The 14581-nt window shown below is 39.6% G+C and overlaps 1 protein-coding gene across 1 annotated transcript in view; it reads right to left on the bottom strand.

The window, feature by feature from the left end:
* The window catches only part of GAP43 (growth associated protein 43), a 101157-nt gene that overhangs the window by 36279 nt on the left and 50297 nt on the right, over positions 1-14581 (bottom strand). The window contains exon 2 of the mRNA XM_045902912.3: positions 8074-8686. Coding sequence (XP_045758868.1) covers positions 8074-8686 — 613 coding nt within the window. The remainder of the gene's footprint in view (positions 1-8073; positions 8687-14581) is intronic.

The raw sequence follows: 14581 nt of genomic DNA, 5'->3' as shown, positions 1-14581 counted from the left end.
GTAAAAAATAAAAAGTGAATTAAGTCCAAGATGAAAGTAAAACTACTGAAAGCAAATTATAGCTATAGTTTTCCATCTCAGAGACAGGGTCGGGAGAGACATAAGCAAGAGTCTAACCATACCAGAAAACATCATTGTCAACTCCTCATTTTCAATCTCAAGTATAAGGTGGGTTAGAAAATTTCATTGAGTTGTTTTTGTTTTGTTTTGTTTTGTTTTTTGTTTTGTTTTGCAGTCTCCTGGGCCTCCAGTGTAACCATAAACTTTCTTAAAGCTGACTCTTCCTGGATTCTTTGCCCCTCTATTTAGACTTGTTTATTATCTGCCCTGTCCCCTAAACCCACTTTTTAATAGTTTAGAAAATAAGGGACTGCAGGAAAGCAAGGAAGGTTGAATAAGAGGCCATGCAGCCACACTTGAAAGATTTCTCTTCAGTCTATCATTGCATATTGCCTTTTGGAACTAGAAGGCAGAGCAGACCTAGTCGAACACACTTACTTTGCAGGTGTTGGAACCAAGCTCAGAGGGTAAAAGGGCTGGCCTGGAATCACAGCAGGACCTGAACAAGAACCCAAATCTCTTGACTTCAGACGTAGGTTTAGTCTATTTATGCTGAAAACACAGAGCACTTGAACCAAATAGTGCCTATAAGATAGTGGATCCATTAAAAATATGGATTCTATTCATCATCTTCATGAAAACAATTTATGGGCAATTCTTTTAAATAAGCCCAGAAATAAATTATTTGCTTAGAGAGCCAAGCTTTATTGCTGTGAGATCAATAATTGGCAAAAGCTGTTTTGAAGAAGGCAGAGGTTCAAATTTTCTTGATTATAGGAATTGGTCTGAGGTTCAGCACCTGATTCAGTCATTTCCTTATGACACAAAATTCACACATGACTAAGAGAGTTGGCAAATCTTACATATCCGCTCAAAACCCTCCCTCCTCTTTATGCGTGCTGTAAACCATATCATCTTGGGAGATCTTCAAGGGCTCAGGTTCTGTAGCTCGAAGCAGCAACATTGATTTCCTTCTTCCCCTCCTTCTATGTCTGGTTATAGAAAGCTTTCCATTCTTTATTTAATGAAGCTATGATTGTGAGAAGAAAATAAGAGTAATGACCACTCAGTGCTTTCTAGTCCATTAGATTGAGTGCTCTGCTCTCTCTCCATGTTTAGCCAAATGGACTGTATAACCCTTGCTGCTCTTAGTTCTGTCTCCTCCTCCTCCTCCTTTTAATCCTTCTGGGATGCTGTGTGCATGTGTATGTGTGTAGAGAAAACGAGAACATATATTTGATGAATATACATTAGCATCTGGAAGTATTCTGTATTTTAAGAAAAACTCTTTCATTTTCAGTTCCAAATATAATTCTACACTTTAAAATTAGTAGAGTTACTTACGTGCCTTTCTGATTATTAGCTTCTTTATGAGGGAACAGCAATTATTTAATATGAGCTATGAAAGAATCGATGAAAGGCTTCAAAATATGAGTTTCTTGGTTCTAAAACATCTCTTCTGATCTTTTGTCAGCTTCCATTTTTTAAACTGAAGAGAGAGTGATTGCTCTCCAACCTGCCCTCTCTATTAATTAATCTTTATATTATTTTAGTTACAAATATAAATGTATCGGGGTCCTTTAGAAATGTACTTGCCAAAAGGGAGGAAAAAGATATAAACAAGAATTTTAAAAGATGCTAATTCTGATAAGCCAAATTCAGGGTAGGCATCACCTAGAACACATGAAATTACCTTCATCTGACTGAGATCTGAAAGTTTCACTTTCTAATGTTCAGCTCTCCCAGCATATTCGATGGAATCAGTAGTACTTCTGTTAAGGACAACCAATTTCAACTGATCGTTATAACTCTCTTAGACTTAATAAGACAGTGCTTAAGGATTTTCAAACTAGGAACCCAAAACTCAGAACTAGCTTAATATTCCCAATAATTTTGGGGTGATGGAGCTATGAGGGAATTATGGCCAAGAGTAAGGATAATTACTAATTACTCATCTGTCAAAGTGATCACTTATGATTCCTGGAAGAGCCGAGAGGGATGTTCTTAGATTAAGACACAATGTTGGGGTTCTTAGATCTCCCCCTTGTCTTTGTTTCTTTTGGAATAGTACTCATAGTGGTGTTAGGGTTCAACGTAAGGCTCAGCACCTGGTTCAGTTACTTGCTAGCTGTTAACAATGACTAGGTGCTGCAATCTCTCTGAACCTCAGACTCCTCGTCTGTCAAAGTACTTATACCACAGAGTGCTTTTGATGACTAAATGGGGTAATCCCCATATAGCAGTCAGCAAAGGGTCAGACACTTGTCAAATGCTCCTTAAGTGCTAGCCATTATAAAAACTATGCATTTTAAACCTTGAAAAAACTTTAAAAGCCAACTCTCCTAGCCCCTCCTCTTAAAACTGGAACCTAGAGAGAAGCAATGACTTGCCTAAAATCTCACAGCTGGTTAGCAGAAATACTGAGATAGAACCCTAGTCTCCTTATTCTAGTCCAGTGTTCTTTTCTTTGCATTATCTTACTGGGCACACAGGACACAGAACAGCCCAGAAAATCCTGGTTGGTATTGTATGACAATAATCAGAAAATGTCACAACTGCTAAGAAAAAGAGAAAATGCAGGAATTGAGATAAAACAGCACCTTAAAAGAGATGTAAAGAACTGCAAGGCTAAAATTAAGGTGAGAATTTAGAGTCCTATCAGTTTGACCCCTGGTTCATCACTGACTGTGTCTGTGGGCAGAATATGCATTTACTTTGCCCCTATTCTCAGAACGTAAAAGCAGAAAGTAAAATATTTTCAAGTGCCACTGGATTGTTGTCAAGAAAAGCCAATAAAAATGATTACTCTAGCAATATAAAAACGCTCCATAAAAACTTAATAATCAACAGTTTTAAGCAGCATGCCACTGAGTATCTGATGGGGTGCCCATGTTTTATAGACAACATTTATGGACTTGTACAACCCAAATTTTCACTCTTTATGAGCTGTGTATAAATTTGGGAAGTGGTTGAAACCACATTTCAAATCAAGACTGCTTATGAGGCACCCTGCCAAATAAGTGTAAATATCCTTGGGAAATCTCACAACTAACCCAGAGTTTGGTGGAAGAGGATCTGTCCTCTGGAGAGCTAAAAATGTTATGGATGGTTACCCTGGGACTTAGGAAAACTTTGTTTAGAGGAACAGAAAGAATTGCCCCAAATCCAGAAACATGGGCTGGACACTTAATTATGATTCCAGAAACTATTAATTTTGCATCCATTCTTTTGGCTAACAATTTGGCAATAGAGACACACATTATATAAAAACTTTTTTTTAGCATGCTTCAAATTGCATGAAGCACTGTCTCATTCATATTTTGTCCCATGGTGCCTTGGCATACAGAAGTAGTCCATACCTTCTTGCAGAATTTAATTTAGTTGAGATTATTACTATGATTGTTTTCAGCACCACTCCCTGAATTTCACCCCACACCCACTACTGGATCGGGACTCCTTAAGATCAGTGGCCATATCTTACTCATCTTTGTGATCTTAATGCCTAGCACAGTAGAAAGTTAATATAAATGGAACACACACAAAAAAAAAAAAGGAAGAAGGAAGGCAGAGAGGGAAGGAGGAAGGAAGCAGAAGAAGGAAAAGGAAAAGAGGTATGACAATGACAAACTCCCGTTTCAGCACATGAAAAGATGCTCAACATCACTCATCATCAGGGAAATACAAATCGAAACCATGATATACAACCTTACACCTGTTAGAATGGCTAAAATTAACACAGGAAACAACAGATGTTAGTGAGCATGCAGAGAAAGGGGAACCCTCTTACACTGTTGGTGGGAATGCAAGCTGGTGCAGCCACTCTGGAAAACAGTATGGAGGTTCCTCAAAAAGTTAAAAATAGAACTACCCAATGATCCAGCAATTGCACTACTAGGTTTTTACCCAAAGGATACAAAAATACAGATTCAAAGGAGTACATGCACCCCGAGGTTTATAGCAGCATTATCAACAATAGCCAAACTATGGAAAGAGCCCAGATGTCCACTGACGGACAAATGGATAAAGAAGAGGTGGTTATGTATATGCAATGGAATATTACTCACCCATCAAGAGGAATGAAATCTTGCAATTTGCAATGACATGGATGGAATTAGAGGGTATTATGCTAAGTGAAATAAGTCAGTCAGAGAAAGACAAATACCATATGATTTCATTCATATGTGGAATTTAAGAAATAAAACAGATGAACATATGGGGAAGGGAAAAAAGGTGGGGGGGGGAATAAACCATAAGAGACTCTTAACAATAGAGAATAAACTGAGGGTTGATGGAGGGAGGTAGGTGGGGGATGGGCTAAATGGGTGATGGGTATTAAGGAGGGCACTTGTTGTGATGAGCACTGGGTGTTGTATGTAAGTAATGAATCACTAAATTCTACTCCTGAAACCAATATTACACTGTATGTTAACTAACTAGAATTTAAATAAAAATGTGAAGGAAAAAAAACTCTCTTGTTTTGAAAATCATTACTGGTGACTCCAGTTAGAAAGAAGTAATGAGACCATGAAATTAAAATGCAGCCAAGTTCAACATAAAGAAAGCCTAGGGTAATACAGAGTTATACCCGCCACTAGCATCAGTCAAGTACCCCGTGGAACCACCTCTTCGACCTCTCTGATTTCTAGCCACCTGGATGTATTACTTTGGTAGTACTACATCACTGAATATGGCCACAGCAGAAATTTTGGAGTCCTCTGTTGGGGAAAGTCAATATAATATCATGGAGAAGAGACACAGCAGAATTCCTTCACTGGAAAACCCAATGAGGAGAGTGACACTGTTTAGCAAGAGACACAAAGGACACTATCACTGAAGTTGGCTTGAACGTTCTCTCCTCATGGCCAACGGGGAGCAGTGTCCTAGATATGCCTAAATACTCCTCCTCCTATAAGGAATCATCATCAGAAATGCACTGAAATCTTTTGGTCATAGGCATATTAAGAGATAGGCAGGGAGAGTGGCAGAGCAGAGAGTGAGGGAGATATACTTGGAGGATTTTAAAAAACAAAAGGAAAGAAAAAGAACTAACCAACTCCAGAGGTTAATGTAAATGGCATCTATGTGTAATAAACCCACAAATGGTAAAGGAAGTAAGATGACATATTTATAATTTATAAAGCACTGCCATTTGTATTAAAGCAGTGATCAGATTTGGTCCAAATTTTTTTTTACCCTCCCGCTGACAGAAATTATTGTCCTGAATTCTCTCTAGTGACTTGTTCTGCCCCAAACCCTGCTCCACGTTCTCTGCTTATCTCTCTGTACCCATCCAGGCAGCCATAGAATCCTACAGCAACGCAGGGTAGCCATCCATTTCCAGACAGTGGAGCTCAATTGGAAATACTGTTATTTTAACTTGGATTAGAATGAAATCCAATGGGATATAGAAGAAAATGTGGTGCAGGGCTCCTGGGAATTTGGGCCTGCTATGCTGTGATAGATCTCCCTGCCACCTCTAGTTTCTGTGATTCCTGAGACTCACCACATCTGGATAATTTGTGCTTGTCACATACAGCAGGCAAGGCTAATAGACACATCAGTCCAGAAAGAAGCTACCGGCAGCATTTCAGAATCTAACCAAGAAGACAATACCCACCCCAGACTCAGAAACAATGTAAAATAAATTGTCCTTTGTGATTACCTTCAAGTGGAACTTCACCTACACTTTCAATTACCTTTCGATGTACATATTAAAAATTAGACTAATTGAGACATTTTTCAGTTGGAATCTGTAAAACTTAGGACAGAGCACAATCTCTATTTGCCTACAAAAACCAAACACACGTTTAATCAAATAAGTGAATGGAGTAAGCAAGGTTGCAGAGGAATAAGAATGAGTGAACAAATCATTATAAATTAAATCTAGTCAATTTCATTCATTCATTCATCACTTGACATTTATTGAGCATGTACTACATAAAGTACTTTATTAATTCATTTGGAATTGCCCTACTTTGCAAAATAACAAAACTGAATTTCCTTAAAAATATATTTTAGGCTTCTCATTGATTCAAGCTTTCCTTCTTTCTATTAATCCAAATCATGAGCACGTACCTAAAGTCAAAATGTCCTTGTTTATTCTCACAACTTGAGAAATTTCAATTAAAAAATATGACTTCAGCCATTCAAATATTTTGTTTTTAAAATCATGATCAATTTCTAAATTTATGAGGATATGATTTCCAGCCATCATATCTGAGATTATAACCTTAAGCCTAAAGAGAAGCAGTTAACTCTTTTAATTATAGAGAACAAACTGATGGTTACCAGAGGGGAGGTGGGTGGAGGGATGGGTGAAAAAGGTGATGGGGATTAAGGAGCACATTTGTTGTGATGAGCACCAGGTGATGTATGGATCTATTGAATCCCTATATTGTATACCTGAAACTAATATAACACTGTATGTTAACTAACTGGAATTAAAATAAAAACTTAAAACAAAACAAAACAACAACAAAAAAGTAGTTAACAAGGTTGGTTTTGCTGAGAAAATTAAAACCAACTCCCCGTTATTTATCACATGCCTTACCTTTTCTAGGGAAATATTCCCATCTTCTTAACCACAAGGTCCAGCCCCTGGGGCAGGTATGTAGTTAGAATAAAGATTTAGAATGAGTCACTGGGAGAAAGCGGTGTGTGATTTGTCTGGAGCTAGAAAATGTTAATAACAATAACAATTAATATAGTCTGGCTTCTTACAGTATTTTGGGGGTAAGATGAAAGAAGTAGGCTTGAAAATACCTAAAATAATCATCTGCCAATTGTAATATCTAATTTAGTATCTAACATGAATATCAAGGCAAATGTCCAATGATTACTTTCTCAATATAATGGTCAGATGCCAAACATTTTCCATGTAGTAGGTCCTTTCTCAAGGGCACAATGTGGTCCAGTCCAAGTGTGGGTCCTTGGACACATCATGGGTTAAATTCACCAAGTTTGAAAGGAGTAAACCCAAACTTTTAAACAGGCACAGAAGCAACTTTAAAGTCTTTGAGGCTGAAAGGTATTCATGGGTCATATTAGGCTAGAGAAAAGTCTTGGAGACTGTCGGCCTCCTTCACCACTATGGATGGTTAGGGTGAGGGATGGGTCTAGTCTCCAGAGGTGACATTCTGATAGATTGATCTTGCTCTGGGAATGCTCTATTCCAATTCTGCACAGGCTATTTGGGCCCTAATAGTGAAAATACTCCAGCTTTCAAGTTAAGCTCCAAACTGAAGAGAACCCAGTTCCTTTTTGTAATCATAGTCAACCCTCAATTATTTGTGCATATGGTAGAAAGTAGTATCTTCAATAGTAAAATGATAATTTATGTTTGACTTCACAGCATGTTCTGTATTTGGGGTTTTTCTTTTGTTTTTGGCAACATCAACAGACTTATTTTCCTAATTGGTTTGACCCTGATTCAATGGTACAATTAACATTCTCTGAGCATACACACACATACGCACACTACTCACCAATTGGTGGTGGGGAGAATGCCCAGAAACATACTGAGGGATAGGCAAAGGTGGTCTGAGATTATGTTTTTGCTGCCAGCAATTCACAAACAGATCATCTAGATCAATAGGGAGTTGGCTGTACTTACAACCACGCACTCCCTAGAGCCAAATAATCATATTAGCTAATTCCCTTCTATAAAATATATGCAGCCTCCGAGATTACTTAGTAAACTAAGTGTAACCAGCACACTTAATTTTTTTTTTTTAAACCGGGATTACCTAGTTTTGCTATTCATGCAAATTCAATTAACGAGACGATTGCCAGACCTGTCCAGTACTGACTGCTACACAGACCTGCGCGAGTTCTCTCTCAGGCTTGGAGATACTGGGGAATGTAAGCGGCCAGAGTCAGCCCTCTGCCCCGCCACTTGGGGCAACTAAGCGCAGCCTCCCGGATTTCCTTGAAAAGCCTTCTAGACTCTTCCCGTCTCCCGCGTCGGCCCCGGTGGCCCACCCACCCGCGGCCGGGACCCTCGCGGCGGCTCACCTATCTTCTCCTCGGCTTGGCTGCTCTCCCCAGCATCCGTGGGAGGCTGGGCTGTTGCCTGGGCAGCAGCATCCTCTGCAGCAGGGGCGGTGGCGGCGGCGGCAGCAGCGGTGACAGCAGCAGGCACATCGGCTTGTTGAGGGTCCTCCTTGGCTGGGGCGTCTTCGGCCTTGGAGGACGGCGAGTTGTCAGTGGAAGCTTGGGTAGCACTTTCCGTCTCAGCAGAGCCAGCCTTCTCCTCCGAGGGGGCAGGAGCCTGGGGGGCTGCCTGCTCGGTGGCGGCATCAGGGGCGCCCTCCCCCTTCTTCTCCTCGGAAGGAGCTTCGCCTGCCTGGCCGGTTTCCTCAGGCTTGGGGCCCGAGGCCGGGGCCGCGCCAGTGGGAGTGGGACCTTCTCCCTCCTTCTTCTCCACGCCGTCGGCAGCACGGGCTTCATCCTTCTCATTCGCTTCCGCCTCAGCAGCTTGGGCGTCACCCTTCTTCTCCCCTTTGAGCTTTTTCCTTGTTATGTGTCCACGGAAGCTAGCCTGAATTTTGGTCGCGGCCTTATGAGCTTTATCTTCTGGTTTGATGCCATCTTGCTCGATCTTTTGGTCCTCATCATTTTTTTCAACCTTTGTGGAGGAAAGGGGGGTTAAAAAAAAGAAACAAAAACAGAAGAGGTGAAGTGATGTTCTTTTCCTTCAGATCACAGCATTCAACAAATATTCGTTAAATGATTTCTTTTGTGTCAGGCTCCAGATTTGAAGTTGAGAAATCAACAATACCATGGATTCAAATCAAGCCTTTCCTCTCTCCTTGACGGGGAATTAAGTGGCGCACACATTGTCTTATGGCAAAACTAATGTCCTTTTGGACTTCCAGAATCACTGGCATTATTTTATACGTGTTTCTTTCCCCAGCTCAATGTCTCTCCATTACTAAACTTAAACCAGACTTTTTTTTGGATGTACCTTGATAATTCAAATTACATTCATCCTAGGTTTTGAATCAAAGAGCTCCAAAAGATACTGTTTTTCAGAGTTCCTGAAAGAGAACTCTGAAATATGTGACGGCTTAGAAATTATTATGGAAAAGTCTATTCGTTTCCCCAGGGTTTCAAATCTGGTCAGGAAACCAATAGATGGAGGCCAAGAGTATGATAAATAAAGGTTTAGACGACAGATCCATCAGGGTTTGGTGCAAAACGCAAATGAGTTTCAGGGCTTGGAGGGATTTGTTTGGGTTGTGAAAACTCAGAATGCTGGTCACAAAATGATGCCTACTTTCACCTGTATGCGGTCTAACATCAGTAATCAACATAGAAACCTTCAAAATTTGAATGCAGAAAATGGCCATTATTGGGCGCCTGGGTGGCTCAGTTGGTTAAGCGACTGCCTTCGGCTCAGGTCATGATCCTGGAGTCCCTGGATCGAGTCCCGCATCAGGCTCCCTGCTCGGCAGGGGGTCTGCTTCTCCCTCTGACCCTCCCCCCTCTCATGTGCTCTCTCTCATTCTCTCTCTCAAATAAATAAATAAAATCTTTAAAAAAAAAGAAAATGGCCATTATTTTGAGTTAAAAAAACAAAAGAATGGAAAACACTGCTTCCACTTTTGAAAGAGTAGTATATATTTACTAAATCACAATTTCTTACTCCCAAAGCAATTTAAACCTAAAATTAGTTTTATATTATCATTAATGGAGTCATCTTGGTACTGAAGGCAGGAGACTAGAACACAATTTTTTTTTTTTTTTTTTTTACCATTTGGCTGTAACATTTATGGAATAACATGCTGCAAATAACTTTTTTTAATAAGGAAATTAAATCAGAAGATAGGCAGAAAAGGTATAGTCATGGAAAGAAATGTATAAGGAAGTACACAAAATTCTATATAGCTCCACAGCTCACCGCTCACCATGGTGCCCTAATGTGGTTACTTATAGTCTCCATTCACTTCTTCCTTTAACTTTGGAACATCTAACTTTTGTTCACTTTTGGGAGCACTGTTCTAGGCAATGGGGAAATACAGTAGTGAACAATACAGCAAATTTCCTTCAAAAGACTAATAATAGAAGAGTGCTTATCATGTACCAAGTGCTGTGTTTGGCCCCAATCTTGACTTTGGCCTGATCTTGGCCTTTACTCCAGTTTAGGAGGTAAGCCACAGCAGGCCTAACACAAGGGTGTATTTTCTATCTGTCATACCAGCTCTGCCCCAGTGACCCAGATCCTGTGAATCATGATGTGGGTCTGTTTGACATTCTTTGGACAGGCAGATAGGCCTGTTGCTATGTAGATTCATCAACATGCTAGTGGGTATACATATATTTTGGAAAATTAGCCACATTTGAGAGTAAAAGCAGGATTGACAATTTTCCGGTAAAATTTAAGACAAGTTTTTCTTTTTCCTCAGTTAAATGTGCATGTATTCATACAAAGAATGAAGGAGTGGATGAAAAGCATTTTGGAGAGGCCCATTCCTCTTCCTCCTCCCAGTGCCATGCTGCGACACTGTTCAGTTCTCTGATGTACCACCACCTTCCTCCATCCTGCTGCTTTTGATAACTCCTACTGGGATGCACACAGCGCAATCTGGGGCATGGGAGCAGCTGTCCCTGCCAGGAACTCTCCGCTCAGAGATGGAAGCATAACCCTGTTAAATTAACAGTTGTGAATGGAGCACAGAGCCAAGATGTTGTTAATTTATTTTACTCTATCTTGAGTTTTCTGAATGAGGCACAGTCATATATGATAGGACATCTGCACTTGGGCATTGATGCCAAGTGGCTCTTTAATACAAATACTGTTCCTTGTGAAAGTAGACAAACCAATTATTTCAGAGTGGGCAGGTGTGCAGAAAAAAAAAGCTACAATTTTACACTCCCTTTTTCTCTTTAAGAACACAAAGCAAAGTGGATGAAACTTTTAAAAAGCTGGAAACATAAAAAGAAGGAAGCTGAGACTCTGCCTGCTATAACGAAAGAAACTTTACATGGACACAGCAAGAGCTCCTCTTGATTCTTCCCCCCAACCCACTCATCTCCCTTTCTCTCCTACCCTCTCTCTCTTTCTCCTTCTCTCTCTCTCTCTCTCTTTTACTTCTTCAGATTATCTGCCACTTTAACTTTCCAAACGATCAGGGCTTGAGATTTGTACATAGCATCTACGCTAAAATATCTATTTAGAAGGGCTCAGACTAGGCTTGGGTGCCAAGATTGTGGGACCAGCCTCATCTGAACAATCCAAGAGTATAAGGAACACAAGAGAAGAAGGGGTAGGTAGGAAGGGAGAGAATCAGGGAAGACCAAAGTTAGGGGAGAGGTGAAGGCAATCTTGTAAGAGCTAGGCACCAAAATAGGCAGATAGAACCAAAGAGGTGCTGAAAGTATGCCATGGGCTTGCAGCTCATTCTGGAGAAACTGCTGGATCACTTAACATCATTAGAAATTTAGAGAAACTGGATTTTAGAGATTGGTTGAAAAAAAGAACTCATAAATGTTTCAGATAGTCAGAGGGAAAGAGACTGAGACAGAGATGGAAGGTAGGGGAAGAGAGAAGAGGAGAAGAGAAGAAAGGGAAGGGAGGAAGGGAGGAGAGGGAGGAGAGGGAAGAAACCAGCCTAAGATAAGGCCAGATTTAAGTGATTGAATAAAAACATCCAAAGACAAAAATATGCTAAATAAAAACTAGGTCTTAAGCTAGACAGTGCTAGATTGTGAGTGTGCATGTTTTTCTTTTGTACCTGTAATTGATTCTATTAATATGACTTAAACTACAGGTTATTTTCTGATAAAATTCCTTTCACAGTATTAGAGATAACTGGACTAAGAGTGTATGTTCTTGAGAGAGGACCAAGAAAGAGGACATTTCCCAAGAGTGGCTGCAGGGTAACCCTAACGTGTCAGGCCACAGAGACTTTTTCCAATTGGAAATAGAAGAATAACCCAAGACAAAGGTCATTTGAGCCCAGAGAAACCAGAGGTCACTCAGCAAATTCAGCACAACTCTTTCAGTTTCTAAAAATGGCCCCGAGAAGTTAAGTGACTTGCCTAAATTTATAGTGTGTGTGGGTGAGTCAGCAGCCCAGCTTGTATTTGAACTAAGGTCCTCTTCCTTCCCACCCAAACCCAAGCCTGATTTTATTGCATTAGTAACCTGGAATAGCTTAGGCTTTCTTGTGACAGATAATCCATAAAGCATCATGCCAACACCACCATTCATTTATTCATCTAAAAATACTGAGTACCTATGCTAGGCACCGTGGACACACTAGTGAACAGATGGTACTGTATTTATCCACATAAGATTCTTTTTTAAATATGCTTTTTTGGGGGGATAACCTCATGCTGCCTTAACAATCAGAAATTTCCCAGGAATTCACATTAGACACCTGATCTTATGCTCATTTTGTAAAGTAGGGCCAATAGTCTACACAGTGAGTTATAGGGAGGAGGTCTGGAAAAAAAGAGGATCCTGGTATTCAATAGCTAAAGAATCAGTTCATAAGTCTCATCAAGATAGATTTACTTTTGGGGCGCCTGCCTGGCTCCATTGGAAGAGCATGAGTTTGAATCCCACACTGGGTGCAGAGATTACTTAAAAATAAAAATAAAAAAATAAACATTTACTTTTTCAACTTAGTCCTGTAACAAATAAGCTTTATGCTGAGCTCTGATGTTTTCTGAGGGAACTTCAAAATTCTTTCATTTTTCACATGGGACTGTTGCTATCTGTGAATTAACTGAGGAGGACTTTCCAGTGCAGTGCATTATATGTAGGAACAGTCTCATTATAAGTTGCAATAGCTTTTTCAGGAATCTTCACTTCTATAGCTTTTTGTCTTTATTGACAATTTTTTGGGAGCTCTGTAATTTACAAAGTCTCAAAGGAATTCAAAGTATGTAAAATCTTTACCTTTCATCCAATGCTAAAATCTGGGATGAATATTGGTCTGAAGATGGATACCATCATACTAACTTGTTGGAACCCAGTCAAATTTCTCAGTCCATTAGGTGAAGGGGCAATAATTTTCAATAGTGTTTAAGAATCACAGGTAAGAAAGCCAAATATAAGATGTAGTTATTTAATATCCAACACTGTTGCTCTGGTTAATAGTTTCCTTTCCCTTTGGGGAAGGTGGAGGGCACAACTTAGGATTCATTCTAAGATGACCAAACATTTGCATTTATTAAGTTGCAAAAGAACTTTAGGCAAAAATCTATGAATGCCTGACTTTTATAACTAAAATAACATCATCTGTTCAACTGGAACATCTCAATTCATTCAATGTTTTCCAATTATCATAGGACTGCCTCAACCTTCCAAGCACAGAAAAACTTGGCCCTGTATCTATTTCTGCCAGCCATAAATACTACTATTAAAATACTTCAAATTCTCTCTTAAATAAGATTGAATTGTAAATGCTTTTAAAAAGTCATTTGTGTATACCAATTCTTCCTAAGAATATCTTTAGTAAATCAAAGTATTTTCCATCTGAGCAAAAAATATTTCTAAGAAGCAAAATTGAAGGGCCAGAGATATCTTAAGCAACATTTTCTTTATCATACTATAGTTTTCATGCCTATCATCTTATGCAATCCATAAAGGAACCAGAATAAAGTATTGATGATATATATAAAATTTGGCAGACATCTACTATGGCTCACTTTAGTTTTATTAATAATTTATTGAGATAAAATTCACATAGAAAATTTCACTCTATTTTTAAGCTTAGTTTATTTTAAATATAGTTGGCATATACTTCAGAAAAAATGCCCAAGCATTAAATTTCATGCTGAAGTTTCTGTATTTCTTCAAACCTAGTCAAAGATCAGGAATCCAGTGAAATGCCCTTTATGGAGGAGAAAAAGGAAGATGGACCAACCTCTCCCAGTTGTGAGGATAAAATGTCTTCAGGTTTCTTGGCAGGTGTAAGGAAGTGTCCGTTAAAAAGATGAATCAACACAGCTGGGATACACAAGGTTCCCTCAACACTCAGTCTGGTTTGAAGATCTAACTCAGGATGTGAGGCAGTGGGTGGGAGGAGCAGATGCAGGTGAGAGCAAGGAAATTGTGGGGGTTTTTGCCAACAACTGTCATCACATTTTTAAACTCCGATTTTCAGGGGCACCTGAATGGCTCAGTAGGCTAAACATCGCACTCTTGGTTTCAGCTCAGGTCATGATCTCCCAGTAGGGTGAGGGAGCTCCATATTAGGCTCCTCACTCTGTGGGGAGTCTGCTTCCCGTCTCCCTCTGCCTCTCCCACACTGAAATAAATAAATCTTAAAAAAACAAAAACAAACAAAAAAAAAACAACTCTGATTTTCAGTCCAGGGCAAAGTCCTTTTTTTTTTTTTTTTTTTAAGTTTCTGGTCAGGTGGGAGCACAGCAAATATATAATGACTGAGAGCATGTAAAACATCAAGAGTGATTTTGCAAATCCCGGCAGGGTGGTGGTGAGGGAACTCTCTTTTTCCCATCAAGTAAAGGGTGCCACATATTGCTGCAGCTCCAGAGTTATAATAAA

Source organism: Mirounga angustirostris, unplaced genomic scaffold, assembly GCF_029215605.1.
Source record: "Mirounga angustirostris isolate CCGP_5_RB_7025 unplaced genomic scaffold, mMirAng1.0.hap1 SCAF_1, whole genome shotgun sequence".
Taxonomy (NCBI): Eukaryota; Metazoa; Chordata; class Mammalia; order Carnivora; family Phocidae; genus Mirounga; species Mirounga angustirostris.
The sequence above is the reverse complement of the archived record's forward strand: the minus strand, read 5'-3'. Positions and strand labels throughout refer to the sequence as shown.